General features: G+C 37.2%; 2 protein-coding genes across 9 annotated transcripts in view; one reads left to right on the top strand and one right to left on the bottom strand.

The window, feature by feature from the left end:
- The window catches only part of HMGN3 (high mobility group nucleosomal binding domain 3), a 1,231,743-nt gene that overhangs the window by 243,122 nt on the left and 963,732 nt on the right, over positions 1-24,889 (top strand). The window lies entirely within an intron of this gene.
- The window catches only part of BCKDHB (branched chain keto acid dehydrogenase E1 subunit beta), a 245,436-nt gene that overhangs the window by 184,447 nt on the left and 36,100 nt on the right, over positions 1-24,889 (bottom strand). For all 5 annotated transcript variants that reach the window (XM_050789636.1, XM_050789639.1, XM_050789635.1 and 2 more), the window contains 2 exons: positions 2,221-2,354; positions 1,346-1,501 (listed from right to left, as the gene is read on the bottom strand). In XM_050789636.1, coding sequence (XP_050645593.1) covers positions 1,346-1,501; positions 2,221-2,354 — 290 coding nt within the window. The remainder of the gene's footprint in view (positions 1-1,345; positions 1,502-2,220; positions 2,355-24,889) is intronic.

Here is a 24,889-nt window from a genome sequence, read left to right as displayed (position 1 = left end):
TAATTGTCTAAAGACAAATATTATACAGGAAGTTATTAAAATAAACCTGAACTTCTCACAAAGACTCAAGATTCCCTGAGGCAAACTATATTTGGCTTTCAGAGCCACTTTTATGCCATTTTTATTGAAGAGTTTTATTTTAAAAATAAAAGAGCAGCAAAAATGTCACTATTTTATTTTCTGTAAATGGACCTCTGAACACATTAATAACCACATCACATAATGTCTTTATCTTATGTTCCTACTTTTTAATTTCCCTTCATCTGCTTTCTTCATATTAGCCTTTTATACTTTATGTATATTTTCATTTCAGCTGAAAAAAAAAGGAAAAAGGAAGAGGAAGAAAGAAAATGAAGGAGGAAAAGAGAAGGTAGGGGACAGACAGAAAAGATCTGTTCTTAAAAACAATATAATGTTTTAAATATTAAATGTAAATTAATGTTTAGCTCAAGCACAAAAATAACTTGCCTCGCACATGGCTTCTTTCCCACTCTACAACTTCTAGCTCACATTAAAAAATCAGGTAACGTCTACTCAATAAGATAAGCTTATAACTTTGATCTGGCAGAAAAAAACAAATAAGAAAATAAGAATAAAACACTGACACATGCTCACAATCAATTCATGTGATCAAAAAACAAATATACATCTCTGGATTCACACATCTATGGGTTTCCATAATGATCCCCTGAAAAGCTTACTCAATAAACAGAAACAGAAAAGATAATATAAAAAATTAAGACTTAACATACTCAAAATATTTTTGCCATCAAAAGACCTAAGCTTTTGTGAAGGACAGACTATAAAAAGGAGATGCTTCAAAATTAATTGGTTGAGCAAGTATTACCTTACTTTAAACAGAAAAAAAAAAAAAATCTAGGTAACAGTCTTCTCTCAGTCTTTTTAACAAGTGAGAAATAGATTAAAAGCAAAAGTCTTGTCTCTCTGACTTTGAGGTAAATACAGACTAAACAGAAGATTTATTAAAATCACCCCATCATCAGTTAAGTGAGAAAGACTTAAGTTAGAGAGAAATATAAAGCTTTGAAAGAGAGGGGAGGTAAACCAACTATGTTCTTGGTCTTACTCTTTGAAGTCTATAAAATTAATTAATGCCAGAGTTTATAAAACCAGTCCTCCTTCAAAAAGAACTTTCTGTAAAACTGGGCATTGGATAGCATACTTAAAAGAACTGCTAACCTCCCTTTCTTAAGTACAGTTAAGTTCACATAAATTCCAAGAATCCTGTTTGTTTTCTTTCCTCTAGATAAGCATACATATTAATAGAATGAACCAAAATGGAAACATCAAATAGAAATCAAATAAAGTACATAAATGAACATACCTTGATTCCTGGGCAATGGGCAAAAAATGCTTCAGGACTCTGAGAATGATAGAGAGCCCCATGGCCAACACAGCCCCAAGGGGACCGGATAGTGAGGCTTCCACAGTTAAAAAGATCCCCAGAGCGATAGCGATACTTGGCAGCTTCATTAACGATCTGAGGGGCAGAAAGAAAGAAAGGGTATGGCACAAAGAGTCCTTCCCTTCCGATCTCCTTCCTTCTTCCTTCCTCCCTCCCTCCTTCCTTCCTTCTTTTTTGAGATAGGGTCTTGTCTTTCCATTCTTTCCTTCCCCTCTTTCTTTTTGAGACAGGGTCTCGTCTTTCCCTTCCTCACTTCTTTCCTCTCTCCCCCTCTCCTCTTCCCTCTCCCCTCTCTCTCTCTTTCTTTCTCTCTTTCTTTTTGAGAAACGGTCTCGTTCTGTTGCCCAGGGAGTGCAGTGCCGTAATCACAGTTCAATGTAGCCTCAGACTCCTGGGCTTAAGTTATCCTCCCGCCTCAGCCTCCAGAGTAACTGGGATGACAGGTATGTGCCACCACACCGGGCTAATTTTTGTAGTTTTTGTAGATATGGGTTCTCATTATCATTACATTGCCCAGGCTGGTCTTGAACTCGTGGTCTCAAGTGATCCTCCCACCCTGGCCTCCCAAAGTGCTGGGATTGCAGATGTAAGCCACTTCACCCAACCTCAATCTATTTGCTTAAACTATTCTATTAGATCTTTAAATAGATGCTCATAACAAAATTACAATTCTAATACATTAGTAAAAGGGTAACAAAATGTTCCTAGAATGCAGGTAAGGGTGGGTGGAAGGGTAGTGGCAATACTTCAGTATTTCATGGACTGAACAACCTTAGAAATATTCATTCACTTACCTGATCAAATGCAGGGAAAATATAATCTGCAAACTGAATTTCTGCAATGGCAGTAGCTCCAGTGACTGCAATTCCGATTCCAAATCCAACGATTCCTTGTTCACACAATGGGGTATTAAAAACTCTATCTTTTCCTTAAAATAGAAAAGAAAAAAAAGGTTAATGTGGCAAATGAGAGTAATGTCATGCATAATACATTTAAAAATTCAGTAAATTAATAATGGATTGGAGAAGTATAGAACAGGTAAAGGAAACAGAAAATAAAGAGTATGGCTGGCCACAGTGGCTCACACCTGTAATCCTAGCACTTTGGGAGGCCAAGGCAAGAGGATTACTTGAGGCCAGGAGTTCAAGAATAACCTGCCCAGCATAGTGAAACCCTGACTCTATTAAAAAAAAAAAAAAAAAGTATGGTGAATTATTTAAATCCAATTAATAATTATATTAATTGTAAGTAATCTAATGTTTCAATGAAAATAAAAACTGTCACACTAGTATAAAAGAAAGAAAAACCCAACTATTTGAAAGGAAACACAAACTATAAAGACAAAGAAAGGTTGTTTAAAAAAAAAAAAAAAAAAAAAAGAAGGAAAAAATAGACAATAAAAAACCTAAACAAAAGAAAGTTGATGTCACTATATTAATAGCAGGCAAAGTAGACTTTCAGGAAAAAAAGCATACCAGAGATAGAAGGGAAAATGCATACTGTTAAAGGGTTCAATTCACAATAAATAAATAATTCTAAATCTATACTAAATCAATATCTAACAATGGGCTCCAAATAAATGGAAAAAGGTAACACAACTAAAAGGACAAATGGACAAATTCACCACACAGTGGGAAATGATTTTTTAATGTACTAGTCTGAAAAACTGACAAAAAAGGCATACGAAAAAAAAGGAGGGAGTGTAAAAAATAGAGATGATTTAAACATGTTCAACAAACATGGCCTAACTGACATACAAAGGACACTGCACCCAAAAGCAAAGAATACAAATCCTTTTCAAGTAAACAGAAAACACTGACATTAACTGACCCTATACTGGACTACAAATCCAATCTCAACAATTTTAAAGGATTAAAATTACATATATTCTCTGACCATAGTGTAATTAAATTAGAAATCAATAAAAAGATGATACAAAAAATTCTTATGCTAGAATTTTTTTTTTTTTTTGAGATGGAGTTTTGCTCTTGTCACCCACCCAGGCTGGAGTGCAATGGCACAATCTCAGCTCACTGCAACCTCTGCCTCCTGGGTTCAAGTCATTCTCCTGCCTCAGCCACCTGAGTAGCTGGGATTACAGGCGCCCACCACCACAACCAGCTAATTTTTGTATTTTTAGGAGAGACGGGGTTTCACCATGTTGACTAGGCTGGTCTCGAACTCCTGACCTCAGGTGATCCTCCCACCTCAGCCTCCCACAGTGCTGGGATTACAGGCATGAGCTACCTGGGTTTAAGTGTTACTTCCATGGATTACTAAACACTCTAAGGCTCCGTTTCTTATGTGTAATAGAAAAATTATAACACTGAAAAGACTACAATAATTCATACATTTATTCAACGAATGTTTTTAAAGTACTTAATATGCCTGGCTAGAATTTTTTTTTAATATATGGTTAAATATTCACAGCTCAAAGAAGAAACTATAATGAAAATTAGAAAGTAGTATTTTAAATTGAATAATAATAAAAAAAACTATACAAAATATCTTATTGAGGTTCTGAACACAATGTCAGAGTTGCCTTTTTCACACTATCCTTCCCACATTTAATGATTATAAACTCTGGACAAAATAAAACAAACAACTATTTAAAGGCATTGAAGGACCAAAAGGAGGCATAAACTGGAGTGTTGACTTTTGAAAGAAATTAAGCCCAGTGGACGACCATGACATTCATAAGGCTTGTCCTGCAAAAGGACTCCCCAGTCTATGAGCTGGGACAGCTAAAATTCAAACAAGTAGACTCAGTCTGGTTGATCTGAGGTGTCAGAAGATAGTCGGGGGCTACCAGTGGTTGAAAATTGAGAGACAGAATCCCTAAAGGAAGGGCACAGCATGGAGGAGCCCCAAAATCTGTGCATAAACTGATCAAATCTTTGCCAACACCTGTGCCTACAGGGCACTCCAAAAGCCCAGCAGCAAATAATCTCTGCCAGTTAAAACAGCTGTGCCCATCAACAACGAGGCAGATTTTGGAGTTTGAGACTCTTCAAATTACAGAAGTTTGATAAACCCTTTAGACGATCCATTTAGATGTCTAAAAACCCTTTAGATGAACCCACTAGGTACAATTTTATTAGCGTATAATTCAATTGTCACTTGACGTTTCACCACCTCTCAGCTAATGCCAGAATTTAATTAGAAATTCTAATTTCAGGATTCTGGGTGGACAAAGACAATACCCACAGTCTGGCCATGTAACCAAATGTTTTGGGAGAAACCTAGTATTCATATTTCATTTCTATAATCCAAGGATACCAGTTCCTTTTCATATACAGAATTCAGTTTTAGCTCAATCATTTCCTTTGAATATGAATGAAACATGGGGCAGGTGTTGGGAAATGCCGACCAGACACATCCTGTAGTTTGCCACACTATAAGCAGCTGCAGAAACTGAAAGCATGATTCATACTCATCATGATCTGCGACTATCTTCTGAAATTGTGACCTCTATTCCTCATCAATTCCCTATTTGACTGTGAGTAGCTTGATAATCTTTGAAAAACTATGATTCCATTGAACCAACAACTCAGTGGTAGAAAATGAATGTAAATTCCAGCTGTCTCCCATGGAATTCACAGCCCTGGAATACCTGAACCACCTTAACCAAACTAGCAGCATTCTTATTGATTCCTTGCTAGTTCATGGGATTCAGATATTTTTCATCTCGGAAAAAATTATAGCCTCGTTGCCAATAGAAAGTAGAATAAAATGAGTTTCTCAGAACTCTCTTACCCCAAAACATGTTTGGTTTGAGGAAAGAGTTTAACAAGTCTCTCTGACAAGTTTCTATGAGGTAGCAAAAGTGCTTCAACATAAACTGTTAAAAATCTATTTCTATTTTCTCCCAGATGCTGATTGAGGAGAAGTGCACAAATAAGATGCACAATATTGATGACTTCCTCTATCTTATAATGCAATTCATCCAGTGTAAAGTTCCTGTAGTACCCTGTAAGTATCCTGATAGATGAATAAATACATGAAGTGACTGCGCTATGAGCCAAGACAGACCTGGGTTTAAGTGTTATCTCCATGGATTACTAAACACTCTAAGGCTCCATTTCTTATGTGTAATAGAAAAATTATAACACTGAAAAGACTATAATAATTCATATATTTATTCAATGAATGTTTTTAAAGTACTTCATTTTATACAGACACTTTCCTAACAGCAGCAAACAAAAGGAAAACATTTACATCCTCATGAAGCTTACATTCTAGTCAGAGGAAATGCAATAAAAACAAAATAAATGAAGGAAATATTTAGATTGTCAGATGATGAACCAGGGGAGTAGGTGATGAAGGGAGGGAAACTACCATGATTTTTTAGTAAGGAGATTGGGAAGACCCCACGGAGAGGTGACAGTTAAGCAAAGGGTTTAAATAAATGAGGATGTGTACCAGGCATGTATCTGAGAGAACAGATATTCTGGGCAGAGTGACCATCAAGTACAAAAACCATTGGGTAAGAAAATGTTTAACACATCAGAGGAAGGGCGAGGAGTCCAGATTGCCTGGTCTAGAGTAAAAGAAAGGGTAGTAGGAGATAAAGTCAAGGAGTTAAAGGATGGAATGGGGAGATGACAGAGATCAGGCAGGGCCCTGGAGGACACTGTAAACCCTCTTTTACTGAGACCGTGAGTCAGAAAGCAGGTGAGTGAGAAAACAGGAAGTTTTCAAGGTCATGCCATTCTCTGAGATGCATTTCAACAGGATCCCTCTGACTGGTATTTGGGGAAGAGCCTGTCAACAGCAAGGATGGACACTGCAAGATTGATTATCTGATACTGCAATAATCCCAGTAAGAGATAACAATGCATAATAGCAGAGAAGGTGGAGAAATGGTGTGAGACTCTGGATATATTCTAAAGATAGAGCTAAAAGGATTTGCTGATGAAATGCATGTGCACTATGAGTCACAGCAATACTAAGGATGACTCAAAGTCTTTTGGCCTGGGTAACCTGAAGGACAGAGTTCCCAGTAACTGAGAAAGGGAAAACTGTGAAGAATCATGTTGGGTGGGAGATCAGCAGCTCAGGTTTGGAGATGTTTACTTTGAGATGCCCTCAGATATTCAGGTAGAGCTATCAATTAGACTGTTGGATATAAGTTGGAAGTCTTCGGCATAAAGACAGCATTTAATAACAAGGGATGGGATGAGATTACCTAGTAAATTTAAATGGAGAGAAAAGAAGAGATCTAAGATTGTAGCCTGGATACTCCAATGTTAACAAGACAAGCAAGTGAGACATAATTAGCCAAGTTGAGAAGGAAAACAAGCCAGAGTTTGGAGGAAAACCACAAGGAGAACGTGCTGTCCTAAAAGGAAGTGTTTCCAAGAGTGATTAACTTGTATCTATACTGCTATTAAAAAGTGAGATGAGGGCTGAGGATTTTATCATTGGTGACCTTAACATGACCATTTCTGCAAAGTAGGAGAGAGAGAAGAAAAAAAAAAAAAAAAAAAAAAGCTTAATTGCAGTAACTTCAAGTGAGACTAGAGAATAGAAGCAGAGAAACTGAAGACAATGAGTAATGACAATTACATGGAAAAAGGAGAGAAGCAGCAAGGCACTGTGGCTCACACCTATAATCCCACCACTTTTGGAGGATCACTTGAGCCCAGGAGTTTGAGACCCCATAGCAAAACGCCATCTCTACAAAAAAATACAATAAAAAAATTAGCCGGGTGTGGTGGCAAGTGCCTGTAGTCCCAGCTACTCAGGAGGCTATGGTGGGAGGATCACTTGAGCACAGGAGGTCAAGGCTGCAGTGAGCCAAGATGGCACCACTGCACTCTACCCTGAGCAACAGAGTGAAATTCTGTCTTAAAAAAAAAAGAGAGAGAGAGAGAAGGAGAGAGAAGAGAAAGGGAACAGTCACTAGAGGGGAATATGGGGTCAAGAGTTTTGGGATTTTTGGTTTTTTTGTTTGTTTTGAGACAGTCTCGCTCTGCCACCCAGCTGGAGTGCAGTGGCACCATCTCTACTTACTGCAACCTCCACCTCCTGGGTTCAAGCGATTCTCCTGCCTCAGCCTCTCAAGTAGGTGGGATCACAGGCACCTACCACCACGCCCAGTTGATTTTTGTATTTTTAGTAGAGATGGGGTTTCACTATGTTGGCCAGGCTTGTCTCGAACTCCTGACCTCTGGTGATCCACCCACCTCAGCCTCCCAAAGTGCTGGGATTGCAGACGTTAGCCACTGCTCCAGTGACATTCAGCTCAGGATTCACACAGAGAGACGGATTTAACTAGAAGTAGATTTTGCCAAGGAAATATTGACATGGAATTTAAACTGGGTGTGAAAGAAAGAAAGGTAATCAGGGAAATGAGAGACAGCAACAAGGTGGTAAAATCCATGGCTTTTAAGAATCAATAGGGTCAAAAGATTGTTGGAATGGAAGTACTAGAAGCAGTCAGCTAGAGAGAGATTCAAAGTGCTAATCAGAGTTAAGGGTGCTTCAAACTGAGATTATGGAGAGACCGCTGTTATTGCTAATGACAAGAGTATGGCTGTAAGAATGAAAAGCTGATGTAGGATGGAGAATAAGATCACCAGAGAAGAAAAGGATAAGAAGCTGAGAAGCCAGAATATTGAAAAGACCATCCATGTGGACACTGACAGGAATGCTGGAGAGAGTGACAGTAAGCCAGGCTGGGAACAAAGAGGATGAGCCTGAGGTCCATAAAGGACAAGGAGGAGGAGTGTCAGTGCTTTGCACTTACTTACCTGGCACACTGACAGGATTTAACATATGTTTAGTTTGAAAGGATACATGAGATAAGGGGAGCTAGTTTCCTTGGATTTAGAAATCACATTTTTTTCCTTCCCCATTCTCAGCAATTGGATTGTCTTTTTCTACTTTCTACTCAACTATTTGATATTTGGAACCGACTTTCTCAAATTCAATACTATTAAATAGTGTATATGTCATAAGATAATAATTTCACACAGACCACACAGTTTAGCTCAGGTAGCAGAAAAAAATGAATATTCCTGAAATATATGATAATTTAAGTCATTCATCCAAATGATGACTAAAATGCAGGATGTTGAAATTCCTATCTTTTAAAGGCAGTTGGGGTCTATAATGACACAGTAAGTCTCGGAGGCTCAAAGGAAGTTGCAAGAAGGAATCTTTATCAATCAAGGTGCTGCAAACCAAACTCGGCAAACGTTTAATTCGGTGGTTAGTGGCTTTGACTTATGTGAAGGAAAAAACTATGCCTACTCTGAAACAGTTCCTCAATGCCTAGCAGCTTTGATTGGGCAAAAAAAAGTAAATACTATCGAATTACTTCTTTCTAAACCTCAGATAGCTGAATAAAATGAAAATTTCTGATAAATTTGTTGCTATCAATAGTATAGATAACTAAAATAAAAGAAATAAATATTTCTATAACATGCCATTTTCTTACATTGTGCTACTCCTGCTTTGTATAACTCCATGATCTCCCAAGTCAATGAAAACATGTATGGAATGCCAGATGGCTGACTGTATATTTGACTTATCAATTTCTCATTTGTTGAAGATCAAGCATAAAATCATACCATCGCTTTCTAATAGTGTTCTTCTTTTGTAAAGGGAGCATGATTAAGAAGTTCTACATCACTGGCAGTGCACCATCTGTTAAAGATATTGTTCATTACGTAATACTAAACTTCATATTAAAATCAGCAGGTGATTCCTATTGCTAAGCAATTAGAAATGGGTAAAACTGAGTCCACCAGTGAACCCTGTTCCCTATCTAACATTCAGCCACAACTACAGACCAGAAAAATAGTGAAAAGAGGGCAGAGAAACAATTAAGAAAAAGAAGCCGGTGTGGTGGCTCAGGTCTGTAATCCCAGCACTTTGAGAGGCTGAGGTGGGCAGATCACTTGAGGCCAGGAGTTCGAAACCAGCCTGGCCAACATGGCAAAACCCCATCTCTACTAAAAACACAAAAACTTAACCAGGTGTGGTCATGCATGCCTGTAAACCCAGCTACTTGGGAGGCTGAGGCAAGAGAATCACTTGAACCCGGGAGGCAGAGGCGCAGTGAGCCGAGATCACACCACTGCATTCCAGCCTGGGAGACAGAATGATAGAAAAAAAAAGAAAAGAAAAGAAAAAGAAAAAGCATGACTTAAGGTGAAAGCCTGTTACGTCCTAGTAGGCTAAGGGAATCACTAAGAATCTCAGTTTCTTCTGTCCCTAGACATTTTTCAGAAGCTTTAATTAGTTTTAGAGTTTATCTGTGAACAAAGTAGATCTGCAAGTTATTAGATCTATCCAGGATAAAATTAAATTTTCTTCTTTCCATAAAGATTTCCGTAAAAGCAGATTTAAAACTGTCTATTTCTCAGGAAGTTGTGTTTCCTCGGGACCTAGATTTGAATAGGTCAGAATAGCCTTCTGGAAAACAATCGACTCCATCAGGGAAACAGCTCAGGTCTCAGAGTCTCTGAGCAGAAAGATAAATAAGAACATAAATATTTGTGACTAAGCTACAAAATAAACCAGGGAAATAAAAGTCATTATAGACACAATTGTAACAGTGGGAGACAGAAATAAATAATACATCCAGTCATTTCAGTCATAGTATACTTGATAGAATATGTTGTGATTTCACAATATTTTAAAGCTTGCTGATGAAACATTTGATAAAGATAAAACGCATTTGTTTTAGGGTCAACTAAAGCAAAAATACAAAGCTAATCCAGAAGACCATTTCTGCCTCTTAAAAAATGAAAAACAGAACATTCATTAGATAGGCCAGAAAAATGCTTAAAGAATAAATATGCACACACATTTTTAAAATTACTAAGTAGAATGACAATACAGTTTATCTTGTATTGGGATACAAACTGGGATACTTCTGATACTGTGAGGAGTTACTAAAAATAATTAACAGATGTTAAATGCTATCTGATTTTTTTTTAAAACTAGTCTCTGTACTAGTCGAGAAGATAGGTTTTTTTGTGGTTTTTTGGGGTTTTTTTTAATACTTTAAGTTCTAGGGTACATGTGCACAACATGCAGGTTTGTTACATATGTATACATGTGCCATGTGGCTGTGCTGTACCCATTAACTCATCATTTACATTAGGTATTTCTCCTAAGCCAACTGATTTTCGACAGACTTAAACTGGGTATTTCCAGGCAAACAGGACTAACCTGGATAAACCAAGGGTTATAGTCACCTTATTATTAGAGTTACCTAATATTAACACCTAAGTAGAAAGTAGTAAGGGGAAAATGGTGTTCCCCTTACTCATACCTAATCCACCACATATTAGCATCCTAAATTAGGCTACTCATGATCCAGAGGTAGAAAATGAAAAAGAACACTGAATAAGCAATCCTGTCATCAAGGTAATGGTCACAGTTTACTGCCTAGGGTGAATACTATGATGCATGCAGCCCAGGTCAACCATTTGTGAAGATCACCCAGCATGTTGCCTTGGTTACTAAGAATTCTGTTGGCTGACAGATATCAGCACTTCAGCTATCAGACCCTTTAGAGTCTGTTTTATCTGCAGTGAACTTCCTAGACCGAGGTCATGCTTGGCATCTCCCATCCATTGATTGATCAGTGTGAGATTACAAAGGCCTGGTCATTTCAGTCCAACTAAGGACAACTAGTTGGCAAAAGAGTCATTCTGACTGCACAGATCCCACAGGGTTGGCCAAGGCTGTCACTGGTCTTGCATCACTTCTGGACATCTCCCTCTATCTAATTCTGCTTCTGCTCTAAAGCAGCACTATTTTTATGGTTCTAGAATATGCCAGGTTCCAAGGTTTCCAGATTTAGGAAGTTTACCTATAATTATAATTATCCTACAACAATATTCTTCAAATTGTTACCTCTAAGAAGCATTGTTTAGAAATAGCTGTTTGTGAACCTTGTCCTACAGATTCCACCCTATTATTCGGAACACTCCAAGGCAAGATATCTGGGACATCATAATGGCTAAGAGACAAATTAAAGAAGATAAAAATCAATCAGGAACAAATGTATGTGCTTAGTAAATGCTTACTGAACAAATGTTTATTAAATGCAAAAGCCCCTCTGTAATCAATGAGTCTGCAATTCTGGGTATAGATACAACAATGTCAACATACAGCAAAGCCCAAATTAGTTTCAAGGATTCAGTGACTAGATTAAAATTTCTAAGCTCCTCTGCTAAGAACACAGCCTATCTCATTCATTTCATTAGTAGTCCAATAGTGTCTACTACAACCTCTTGAATTTACCAGTCTTTCAGTAATATCGTTTGAATGAACAAGCTTCAAAGACCCATCATTTTGGACTAAAGAGACATTTATGTCTACAGCAATTAGATGTGATAACACCAAGTACTAAGATGTCTAGATATGTCAGCAAGACCGATTTAGTTTAGTTGAAATAGATATGTACTATGTAATATAAACATGAAATTTTTCATTTAAACAATTAGAAAATGTGACAGTGAAGACAGACAATAGACCCACCCAAATATAAAGATTATCGGCCGAGCGCAGTGGCTCACGCTTGTAATTCCACCACTTCGGGAAGCCAAGGTGGGTGGATCACCTGAGGTCAGGAGTTCGAGACCAGCCTGACCGGAGAAACCCCATCTCTACTGAAAAAAAAAAAAAAAAAAATTTAGCCAGGCGTGGTAGTGCATGCCTGTAATCCCAGCTACTTGGGAAGCTGAGGCAGGAGAATTGCTTGAACCTGGGAGGCAGAGGTTGCAGTGAGCCAAGATCTCACCACTGCACTCCAGCCTGGGCAACAAGAGCAAAACTCCATCTCAAAAAAAAAAAAAAAAATTCTCACCCAATAATCTCCAGTGCCTAGAAGAGTCAGTCCCTTGTACATAGTGGAATTTTAAAAACATTTGTTCAATGTATGAATGAATGAAAAATGAATACCCAAAATAGCAATATTAAAATAGAAAAGCCAGTCAAAAATCACAGAAACTAAAAACCAGGCCAGATAACAATAGTTTGAATATCCAACTACCCATACACAGATCAGTGGATTATGTCATGATTTTAGGTAGCTATGTATTAGAGAAATTAATTTTTTTAATGATAGAAAAGGATAAAGTCACAATTTTAAGCAACCCATAGAAAATGAAATAGAAAACATCTAGTTGAAAGTTAGCCATCATGATTATGATACAATAATGTTCAGTATCATAGACTGAGGTTTCTCAAACGAAGTACTAAACAACTTTTAAGGGAAAAAATGTGTTCTTACACCCCTAATGCCAACTTAAACCACTTTTAATATGTTATTTTAATACATACAAAACATAACTTAGCATTTATTACCGTGAAAAAAATACAAAGCCAAAACAAATTTATAAATTAAATACAAAAATAACTACATAACCACTTAAATTCAAATTAACAGTGAAAAATATGGCATAATGAACAATGGTTTTCTGCTGAAATGACACCACCAACAAAGCTTTGAATCTGGTAATACATTTAATCTCTTTCTGTTTTTGTTTTCACCTCAATCATTCTAATGAAAAGAATACCTAATCACCTAAATGCACTGTACAAAACAGTACTGATAACCTCATGGCTTCCTTAACCAGTTAAGGATAATCAGACCTCGTACCAAACAAAACCACTAACAAGCAGTCCTTGAACACTAATTTAAGGAAGTCACTTCAAGATATGGTTGGTATCACAACCATATTGAAATCTGCATTATATGTGTGCCTTATTCAATTATCACTAGAAGCAGGTATAGAAAATTATTTTTGTACTTACTGATATACTTACTTCTAATGAACTGTTACAAGTTGCTCTATTAAAAAATGGAACCTGTAAAATTCATCTGCCTACAACTTGAATGTTATCTGTATAATGCAGGTTCTTTTGGGTGTGGCAAGCAGGGATGCTCCTAGCACTGTTTGTTATTTGAATCCCAGTGAAAGCTTCATACACTTCAGATAATATGAAGTAGTTGGCCTTCACATACCATGAACACAATAAATAAACACCAACACTAATTTGACTATGTGTTAGTATCTAGTTACATGGCAGATGATTCAGATGGCCCAGAAAATGATTATATTACCTTTTCAAGATTACTGTTGACAGTAAAACCCCAAATTTTAAATCTCACAGAAAATGTGAGAACTCCCAGAATACATTCATGGACACATAGGGGAAGTTAACACCAGTTAAAGAAACAATACCCCAGGTAGGGAGAAGATGGACAAATAAAATAATTGGCTCCACTGTTCAATTTTAGAAGAAAAATTCTACTTAAGACTAAGTTAGGGGGGAAAAAAGTATTTTTTAAAACAAACTACCCATGGAGGCTGTGGCAAATGTTTAAAAGCACTATTTTAGAAACCTCTCACCCATCCCACCAAAAAAACAACTAAGCCCCAAACAACCAAGCACTCAAAAAGAGAAAACCTAAAAAAAAAAAAAAAAAAAAAAAACAAAACAAAACAAAAAAAAAAAAAACTGCATTATTATGGGATAAATAATCTTTTATTTTAAAATGAATTTCTAAATTAAAGAGAATATAAGTGCATTTCTATACTGTATCTGTTGGGGAAATAAAGAAATTCAAGGTTATTTTTACCAGTAATTCCACAAGGGTTTTTATGTGTTCTTTAATTAAGAATAAAAGAATTAATGTGATAGAATCAATGTGATAATTTAATTATCTGTAAAAACTATGGTTGGGTATGAAAAGAGCACATAGAAAAACTAATTACAAAATGACAAAATCCTAGTGCTATTGAAAACCTTCCCAGTAACCCCATAATCTTCAAATAAGGAAATCGAATTGTTACTTAAGTGGCTAGCCCAAAGTTAATAGCCAGTAACTGGCAGCTTGACACCTGAATCAACTTCCCTCTTCTAGAGAAGTATCTTCCCTACATTGTCTCTTCCAAACTACTCACCTCACAAATGATGATATATATTAAATTAGACCTTGTTATCTGGCACCACAGCCACAAATACAAAATATTTTTAAATAGCTAATCTGAATGTAGTAAGTCTTTGAGGACAACATCCTAAAATTCCATCATATGTTCTCCAAAAACCTATGCAAATCAGATAGCTACTATAAAACTGTCACAGTACATGATCTCGCTACCAACAATGAAATAAAATAAAAAGCACATTAAGAAAACAGGAATAAAAATGATCAAGAAAACTTCCTCAATTAGGAATAAGTTTTTAAAGGCCTTTTTATCCTTTGTATTTTTTTTTATTTTTTATTATTATTATACTATAAGTTCTAGGGTACATGTGCATAACGTGCAGGTTTGTTACATATGTATACTTGTGCCATGTTGGTGTGCTGCACCCATCAACTCGTCAGCACCCATCAACTCGTCATTTACATCAGGTATAACTCCCAATGCAATCCCTCCCCCCTCCCCCCTCCCCATGATAGGCCCCGGTGTGTGATGTTCCCCTTCCTGAGTCCAGGTGATCTCATTGTTCAGTTCCCACCTATGAGTGAGAACATGAGGTATTTGGTTTTCTGTTCTTGTGATAGTTTGCTAAGAATGATGGCTTCCAGCTGCATCCATGTCCCTACAAAGGACACACACTCATCCTTTTTTATGGATGCATAGTATTCCATGGTGTATATGTGCCACATTTTCTTAATCCAGTCCGTCACTGATGGACATTTGGGTTGATTCCAAGTCTTTGCTATTGTGAATAGTGCCGCAATAAACATACGTGTGCATGTGTCTTTATAGCAGCATGATTTATAATCCTTTGGGTATATACCCAGTAATGGGATGGCTGGGTCATATGGTACGTCTAGTTCTAGATCCTTGAGGAATCGCCATACTGTTTTCCATAATGGTTGAACTAGTTTACAATCCCACCAACAGTGTAAAAGTATTCCTATTTCTCCACATCCTCTCCAGCACCTGTTGTTTCCTGACTTTTTAATGATTGCCATTCTAACTGGTGTGAGATGGTATCTCAATGTGGTTTTGATTTGCATTTCTCTGATGGCCAGTGATGATGAGCATTTTTTCATGTGTCTGTTGGCTGTATGAATGTCTTCTTTTGAGAAATGTCTGTTCATATCCTTTGCCCACTTTTTGATGGGGTTGTTTGTTTTTTTCTTGTAAATTTGTTTGAGTTCTTTGTAGGTTCTGGATATTAGCCCTTTGTCAGATGAGTAGATTGCAAAAATTTTCTCCCATTCTGTAGGTTGCCTGTTCACTCTGATGGTAGTTTCTTTTGCTGTGCAGAAGCTCTTTAGTTTAATGAGATCCCATTTGTCAATTTTGGCTTTTGCTGCCGTTGCTTTTGGTGTTTTAGATATGAATTCTTTGCCCATGCCTATGTCCTGAATGGTACTACCTAGGTTTTCCTCTAGGGTTTTTATGGTATTAGGTCTAACATTTAAGTCTCTAATCCATCTTGAATTAATTTTCATATAAGGAGTAAGGAAAGGATCCAGTTTCAGCTTTCTACTTATGGCTAGCCAATTTTCCTAGCACCACTTATTAAACAGGGAATCCTTTCCCCATTTCTTGTTTCTCTCAGGTTTGTCAAAGATCAGATGGCTGTAGATGTGTGGTATTATTTCTGAGGACTCTGTTCTGTTCCATTGGTCTATATCTCTGTTTTGGTACCAGTACCATGCTGTTTTGGTTACTGTAGCCTTGTAGTAGAGTTTGAAGTCAGGTAGCGTGATGCCTCCAGCTTTGTTCTTTTGACTTAGGATTGTCTTGGAGATGCGGGCTCTTTTTTGGTTCCATATGAACTTTAAAGCAGTTTTTTCCAATTCTGTGAAGAAACTCATTGGTAGCTTGATGGGGATGGCATTGAATCTATAAATAACCTTGGGCAGTATGGCCATTTTCACGATATTGATTCTTCCTATCCATGAGCATGGTATGTTCTTCCATTTGTTTGTGTCATAGGCCTTTTAAAGATGGCTACTTCAAACTTTGATTTAATAAATAAATTGCATAGCAAGATAGCACTGTTAACACTGTTCCACTATTACTCTGTGAAAATTTATGCATGTTTCTATGTCAAAAAGGTAGTGTAAAATCTCCAAACTTGTGGATAAAACTAAGATGTTACTAGTAGCAAGGTGTCAAGCTCTTTTTACGTAATCCACTTATTAAAACAATGGGTATGGGGAAGGGAAACAAATAGATAAAAGCCCTCAAATCATTTCAGATTCAAGTGAAACTTCCAAATTACTGTATCAATCTTATAGTTCAAGAAATTATCTTAATTATCATAGTTATCAAAAAATTAAAATGCTCTTGAAGTTGTTCATAACTTTTTAAAAGTACTTTTACTTTCTAATATATTATAAAAGAAATCTTAATGTGTAAAACAAAAATAACTTTGATACTTAAAATTTGGGTCTTCTTTTGTTTGCCAAGAAATTCAATTACTATTATCAATTAGTAGATTAGAGACTACTAAAATTATGGAACATTGGAATGAAATTATCTTAAGATGAACAAAGAGCTGTTTGTCACAACTTAGATAAGATCTTTAATGAATTCGTTGTATCCTAGGAAGAGGAGCAAACTGAAGATATAGTCTCTCAAATATACCTTCCTAATCTTATTAGATAGATGTTGTAAGAGATAGTATCAAGCTCTCCCAAATCACCTCTTGCTACCATCAGAGGTTCTGGTTCTGACCCAGTAAAAAAATATCACTTGATATAATTTGTTTTTATATGTACTTGACCACGTACAAAGCACTGTAGTTAGCTGCTACAAATGATAAAAGGATAAATGAAACACCATCCTGTCCTCAAGCAACTTACAATGTGATAGGAAGATAAGTCAAATATAACTGTGATGTAAGAAAATGACATACAAATAAAATGCTATTAGAGGAGAGGGGAATTATTTTGGGCTTGGAGGACTCATACAAAGTTTTATGAAAAAGAAGACACTGAATTAGGCACTGAAGAATGGGCAGAATTTCTACAGGCACAGGTAGAAGAAGGAACAGTGTGATCAAAGGCAGGAAATAAGGGCAAATTCTGAGTTGGGAAGCGAACCAAGAAGGCTGAAGTATAAGAGGATTAAAAACAGTAGTGGGAGATAACGATAGAAAGTTTGGTGTATATAAGCAAGTTACTACAGTGCTTAAAAGCGTGGGCTCTGGCATCACGATATATGGGTTTAAATGTGGTTCCACCATTTACCAATTGTGTGGTCTTGGATTGTGCTTCAGTTTCCTCATCCACACAATCAGGATAAAAATAACTAAACTGGCTATCAATCAGAGCTGATCTGAGGATCAGATAAGATAAAGCACATTCAAGTGCTCCGCAAACCATAAAGCATTTTATAAAATGTATAATGTTATTATCAGGATAGTGTTGAGGAAAATAAAAAGGAGAAAGAATTTGAGAAACACTATAGAACCAATAGGACTTAACAGTTGTTAGTTGAGAGGCACGTGGCAGTCGAAAATCCCCTGACAATTGGTACTGAGAAGTACTGAGGACGTTGCATGGTCTTTAAGGATCCCAGACCATCAGCTGGAAGATCTCAGTAGGCATGTACTGTGCTCACCCTCAAACTCTATCCACTATCCTCAAACTCTATCTACTCCAGCTAGAAGATGTCTACAGTGCCTTGAATCACTCAACAATAAGCATTATCTCTCCAGCTGGAATGAAGGGTGGGGTGGGGAAGGAAGTTCAGCCATGACAGCAGGGCTGTGACAGGCAATTCTAAACTATGAACCCAAATCCTGTTCCATTAGCAAGACCATGAATGGACACCAAGGAGGCACATATCCAAAGATCTTCATCCAAAAATCCTGAGGTTTACCACTGGACAAAGGGAGGCTATAAACAGGAAGCCTGGCCACTGCTTGCCTTCTGCAAAAAAGAGACCCGAAGAGTGAGAATGAAGGGCTGAAGATCAAAGGCAACTCCTGGATTAAAGAACAATGTTACTGCTGCAGCTGTGTATCTACAGCGACTTAGAAACTACACAGGTCAAGGATTGAACCCAACCAAGGGGGCCCAAAGCCCTCCAAGCACTGCTTGGAAATGAGCGGCAACTTATCATAAGAGATCACAGTTCCTTCAAGCAAGCACCCACTTAAAAGCCCCGACTCTACACTAGTCCCCTCAAGGGTCCCTGAGCTATGTGCTGTGTGCTGTTTGCCGTAACATTTGAGTAAGGTCCATATAAGACACATGATGATCCATAAAGGTACCAGCATGAACCTGGAAATACAGGACCAACTCAGAATGCCAAGAGCTCCAGATATCTTCAGGAATTGTCCAGTGCTAGTTTTAATAAGGCTATGGGCCCACAGAAGATATATTACTAATAATAAATTAACCACTAGTGTTTCTTAACTTTTGTAAGCTGAAATTTGCTTCTGTGCATGCTCATTGTGATTCTAAGAGAGAAAATTTCTGTACTTTGGAAATCACCCTGTCATGAATGAAACAAATAATTATGACCTGAATGTTTGGGTTTCAGGGAATATGACTATATAACTAGTTAAGCTTAAATTAGACTCTCTTTTAAGTGACTATTTAAGCTTGTTAGCCTCTCCTTTAAGTGACACTTGAAGAGAAAAACACAAAAACTCATTTCAGGCAAACTGATATTTACTATGTCTTTAAAAAAGAAAGAATAACAGTCTTGTCATGTAAGAAAGAAAAACTATTTCAGTCTTCTTTTATTAAAATCAAGTTTATTTATGTACCTGTACAAATTTCTTAAATGGAACAATCTAAAACCTGAGAGATTTAAGTTGGAGTTTGGAGGAATACACAATAAAAATGCAGTTTTTCAAATTAATGCACACATTGCTGATGCCGAATAAACAGATTCCAAAAAAAAGAATACAAAAATATTTCTGAATAAACCTGTAACGACTCCACAGTGCTTGAATACAACCAAAGCTGTTTTTCCAGAAAATCAAAAGGAGTATTTTCATCATCCTTGTGATACTAGCTTCAATTTAAGGGCAAGCCATCTAAATTTTTCTTTTCAATCTTCCTTCATTTATATGGAAATGAGATGTTTCCTAAAACATATCTGTACCCAGTACCTACGTCAACACCAGAACTCAAAGCACATAAATTCCTCCAGCTGATTCCTGACTATAAGTGAAAACAGCATGCCAACATCATCTAAAACCCTTGTGCGTCATTCACCAAGGAGGACATTACCAAGCTGTCAATTTCAATTAACCTGCCTAGCTTTATAAATAGCCTAAACTTCCCTATCTAAATAGGCTGGTGCCCTTTTCTCAGAAACAAAGGGAACAATATGACAAAGCATGAAAAATCAATGAGCTTTCCCCTTTGTAAACAAGAGAAAGTTGACATTAAATGAATTCTAAGTCCAAATTGAGGACCTATTAATAAAATAAAGCTCAAGAGAATGAAGAATCAGTTTTAACCAGAAAATAAGCAATATTCACTAACTATATCTGATATTGTTCTTTAAAAATATCTGAGTCTCACTGCTACTGGAACTAATGCAAGGCCTATATACAGGCACAGCTAAACACGGATACCATAATTACAACCCTTAATATGGTCCCAAACACAATACAGTTTAAAAGCCCCAGATGATTAATGTTTGGCCAAAAAAACAAAAAAAAAAAGTTAATTTTAAAAATTAAATAATATCATAATAGTCTAAATCTGAAATGTTTTCTAGTTTTCATAACTTACAACATCATCATTTCTTATGCTAGCTCTAAATTTCTTCATCTAAAATCAATTATAACAAACAAATCCCACACATCACTTCTACAATCTAATTACTTGTGTACAGCATTTTTCCAGTTCACACTCCAATGAGTAAATAAAAATAGAATCAGAAAACACATCAATGACATGTATCAAAAAGCAGAAACTAACTGGTACAGATCATTTATCAGGATGGTGAATCCATTAGTCCATCTAATAGTCCACTGCATAAAAACACAGTTGGCCCATATTAATCTTAGGTAAAATACATGTGAATTCATGTGTGAATAAGTACACGTATATGCACATGTATCATCCAAGTGATGCTTAACAAGCTTGTCAAAAACAGCATAACGTAACAGTGACGTTTCACATATATTAAGAGCAGTATTCAGCTCACTGAAATATCTAGGACTCAATCAAAAGCTAAGAAGTTAAATAAAAAAGATTTCTGAACAATCAAAAAAAGATAAGGCTGGGTGTAGTGGCTCACGCCTGTAATCCTAGCACTTTGGGAGGCCAAGACAGGCTGGTCACCTGAGGTCAGGACTTCAAGACCAGCCTGGCCAACATGGTGAAACCCTATCTCTACTAAAAATACAACAATTATCTGTGTGTCATGGTCCATGCCTATAATCCCAGCTACTTGGGAGGCTGAGGCAGGAGAATCGCTTGAACCCGGAAAGCAGAGATTGTAGTGAGCCAAGATTGCACCACTATACTCCAGCCCGGGTGACAGAGCAAGGCTCCATCTCAAAAAAAAAAAAAAAAAAAAAAAAAAAGGTGGCAAACTTGATTTACTATGCTTAGAAGAGGTTCCTACTGTCACTCATATTAGCTTTAGAAAATTCCATTAGAAGTCATTCACTGATATGCAATATATTTACTGTATCAGTTAAATGAATCATCATTTTATTTCCTTTATTTGCACTAAATCAAAACTGGTTTCCCATTCTTCATTCATTCAACCAACCTTTGTGTTTGGCACTATTATGGGCATCGTGGGAGACAAGAAGGTGAATGTTATATATAAGTAAATACATGGTTGAAAATAAGTATAATGAGTTACAGGTACAGTACGAGATGGAAATAGACAACAGTTAAAAGGAATTCTAGATAGCAAAGGCTATAAGGAAGATGAGCAGGGTCCAGAATAGAGGTTGGATTTGAAGTGGAAAGAGAGGGCTTTCTGAGGGACAGAGCAGCATAAGAAAGGCAGACAGACAGAGAAGACTGGAGACAACTGCTGGCTAGTGTGGGTGCAGCCAAGAATATGGGGGAAAAAACTTGAAGCTAAAAACAAAAGTTTTACACTAAGCTATGAAAACTGGACTTTACTATTAAACATTGAGAAGACTTTTAAGCAAAGAAGTATTATTATCAAAGCTTTATTTGGGGGAAACCAATCTCACAGATATTTTTAAATTAAATAAGACTAGGAAGAAGAGTGAGAACAAAGACTCATTATAATTACTATAATCATTCAGAACAAAACTACTGAGAGCATGAACTATGATAGTGGCAATGGAAATAATAGTGAAAGAAACCCCAAAGTAAAACCAGCAGAGCTTGATAGCTCTGATGTCTTAAATCTGAGCTGTTTTGAGGACCCAAAAGCAAGATCTAAGAGAAAGAGCTCAAAAGTCACCATACAGAAGAAAATGTAAGCAGAAAGGTTTCCACACTGATCTGAAACTAATAAGTATATATGCAGAAGGATGAGTTTCACTTGAAATACAGTAGATATGGACGCTTCTTAAAAATGTCAGGTCCATTTTTAAGCAAAAGGTGAGTGGAAAGTCAGAAAGTATCAGGAAGACAATGGAAGCATTAGTTTGGTCAAAATCAGAAGGCCTGCTAAAATAAGCTGGGATACAGAGTATAATCAAGTATTTCAGAACTAAAGAAATCTAAAGGTATTCTACAATATACTACAGGATTTAACCTATCTCCTCAAAACCTCAGTTTTCTAATCTATGTCTGACCCTACTTTTCCAGAAAATTGCTTTTATTGAGGTCAGCAAGTACCAATGGCCTCCTAATTGCAACACCCAACAGGAATTTCATTCAGTGTGTAACCCCTCACCACTGCTCTGGATCCTTGCCTCTCCATTCACCTCAACTTCAAAGAATCACAATCCTGTCAATTCTCCCTGACTGATGCCTCATTACCTACCCCTCCCCTGCACTACCACAATTTAGACTCTCATTACCTCTCAGACAGGTGCTGTGGTTCTCAGACCTGCAGCAGCTGCTGCTTCGGGAAACTTCTTAGCAGTAAAGATTGTTGGGCCCCACCTCAGACCTACTAAATCAGAAATCTTGAGGGTGAAATCCAGCATTCTATGATCTAAGAAGCATTCCATGGGCCTCTGATGCACACTGAAGGTCACAACCCCTGGACTCAGCTATCACCTCACCCCTGTCTCCCTGCTTTTAGTCTCAGCTTCTCTATGCTGTGGCCAGAGTTATGTTTTAAAGTACAATTTAATCACTCCACTTACCACCTTCTGTGATAGTCTTCAAAATGTATGAACCTCTTTTAAACATAAAAAGTTAATAGACATCAAAGGATAAATTATTTGTATTCTAATGCAACTTGAATTTGTACAAACATACAATAATTTTATAAAAATAGCAGTAACTCCTTGTATTTATTGAGCACATACATCACTACTATTTTCTTCAAAGAGAACACAAAATCAATACAATGAACAACATTAATTAGCAATCAGTTTCTTCAAACTTATTCACAATGTCAGGTTTAATCACAGAAAGATGAGGACTCAGGCCTGGTTTCTGTTGTGAAACTTGGGGAATTTATTTTACCTCTTTGTACATTAGTTTCTGTATCTGCAAAGTGGGATAAGAACAGAACTAACTTTACAGGATTGTGAGAATTAGGTGAGTTAATATACATAAAGTTCTAAGAACAGTGCTGGGCACGTAAAAAGCACTCTAAGAGTTTGCTGCTACTATTATCACCATCAACATCATTATCAATATTATGTTAATGTAGCAAATATGTGTGTAGGTAAGCATAGTACCAACTGCTAATTGTCCCCCAATATTTATTCTCCCCTTCTCCTGCAGTAACAGAACCTCAGAGCTTTAGCTAAGCACATGTCCACACAGAACAAAGACTACATTTCCCAGCCTTCCTTCCCTCTAGATGTATTTTATTAATACATTCTCCTTGGAGAATGAACCTCCAGATTCTTCCAGGTGGTAGAGGGAAGCTAGAGATCTGAGGGGCTCCTGAAAAAATTTTCAACCAATTCTCCCTGTTCTAAAGCCCCACTCCATTCATCCCTATTCCCAGAAATATTTGATGTTGCCAATTCCTAAGCCTTTGGGCAATTCATTAATGTAAACCAGGTTGGGTCTTGGCTGCCCCACTGCCCACTCCAGATTCTGTTTTTCCAAGCCTCCTAAGCCCTTTACCTTCCAGCTTCCAGCATTTCCTTCAGCTTGTTTCCAGTCCCATTCTCCCCATCCCTGCGGATTTAGGCCTTTACAAAAGAAGATCCCTTGATATTTTAGTGGGGTTTTGGGAGGAACAAAAGTAGATGCCTATGTTCAATTGTTTCTTTTTCCAGAAGTCTCAGCTGCCATTTTCTATGAAAACTCAATGCACAATTTAATTCTGCCATTTAAATTCTAGCATAAATAAAAGAAACAAAGTGACTAGGCATTATTTTTATCATTTTATATTGTTATTTCATTCTTACGCTGTTATTTTACTTCCATGTAATTTTGCTTTGGCCTGTGTATACTGTGATTTCCTTAAAGGCAGGGACCACATCTTTAAAATTTTAGTACCTTCAGAGCAGTAGTCCTCAGACTTGGCTACACATTTGAAACACCTGGGGACCTTTTAAAACTCCAAAACCCTGGCCACATTCCAAACCAGTAACTCCTAATCTCTGGGGTGAGACTGGCATGTCAGTACTGCAGCATATGGGCAAGGGAGGGAAGCAGTGCTGTGAAGCAAACAGCGTTGTAGCTGTCTGAAACCCATTTCAAATATTTTTTCCACATATATATACACACACACACACACACATACACATCCTAGGAAGGTAGATATCTTCCTAGGTTGGCATCTCCAACAAGCTCTTAGAGTTAATAAATTGGTCTCTGTAACCAGGAAAATAACCCAAGTGATCCCAGGGCATACTAAAGAAGTGCCTTAGCCTAGACAAAGCCTGGTGGTGTTTATTACACTTTAACAGTAACTACCTACTTACTGTACCCACTGGTCAATGAGGTAATGGTATCAGTCAACACCAGCCTTTCTCTACAGAGCGTATTTCAGCCCACTACTGTCTTGTAATCTCTTCACAACTTGTGAACAGTTGGTCCAGCAATCACATCACATGTGTGAGTGGAACCAAGGCTATTTTAAATGGCCAGCTTCCAGTTCTGCAGAAACTATAAAACTGACCCAACCAAATAAAACTGATAGAGTTGCCAGGCAGCAGAAGCTCCAAAATATCTATGTAAGAGGAGCTTAGAGAACCATTCTAGTTGGAAACAAAAGCCAGTGGGCTTGTGTTAAACTTACATGTTCACAGCAAGCCCATTGTTTTTACTTAGATTTGATGTATGCATGAGGTGGTTTGGGGGAAAGTCCCCTCAAGCACTCCTGATACCACAATGTTAGCAAAGGCAAGGACCACTGATTCATATGTTACTGCACCATCGACACAGGCTTTTGTGTGTATGCTCCAGAGGCTGGACAA

The sequence above is a fragment of the Macaca thibetana genome, chromosome 4 (genome assembly GCF_024542745.1).
Source record: "Macaca thibetana thibetana isolate TM-01 chromosome 4, ASM2454274v1, whole genome shotgun sequence".
In the NCBI taxonomy this organism is placed as follows: domain Eukaryota; kingdom Metazoa; phylum Chordata; class Mammalia; order Primates; family Cercopithecidae; genus Macaca; species Macaca thibetana.
Note: the sequence above shows the minus strand (reverse complement) of the source record. Positions and strands in the feature narration are given on the sequence as shown.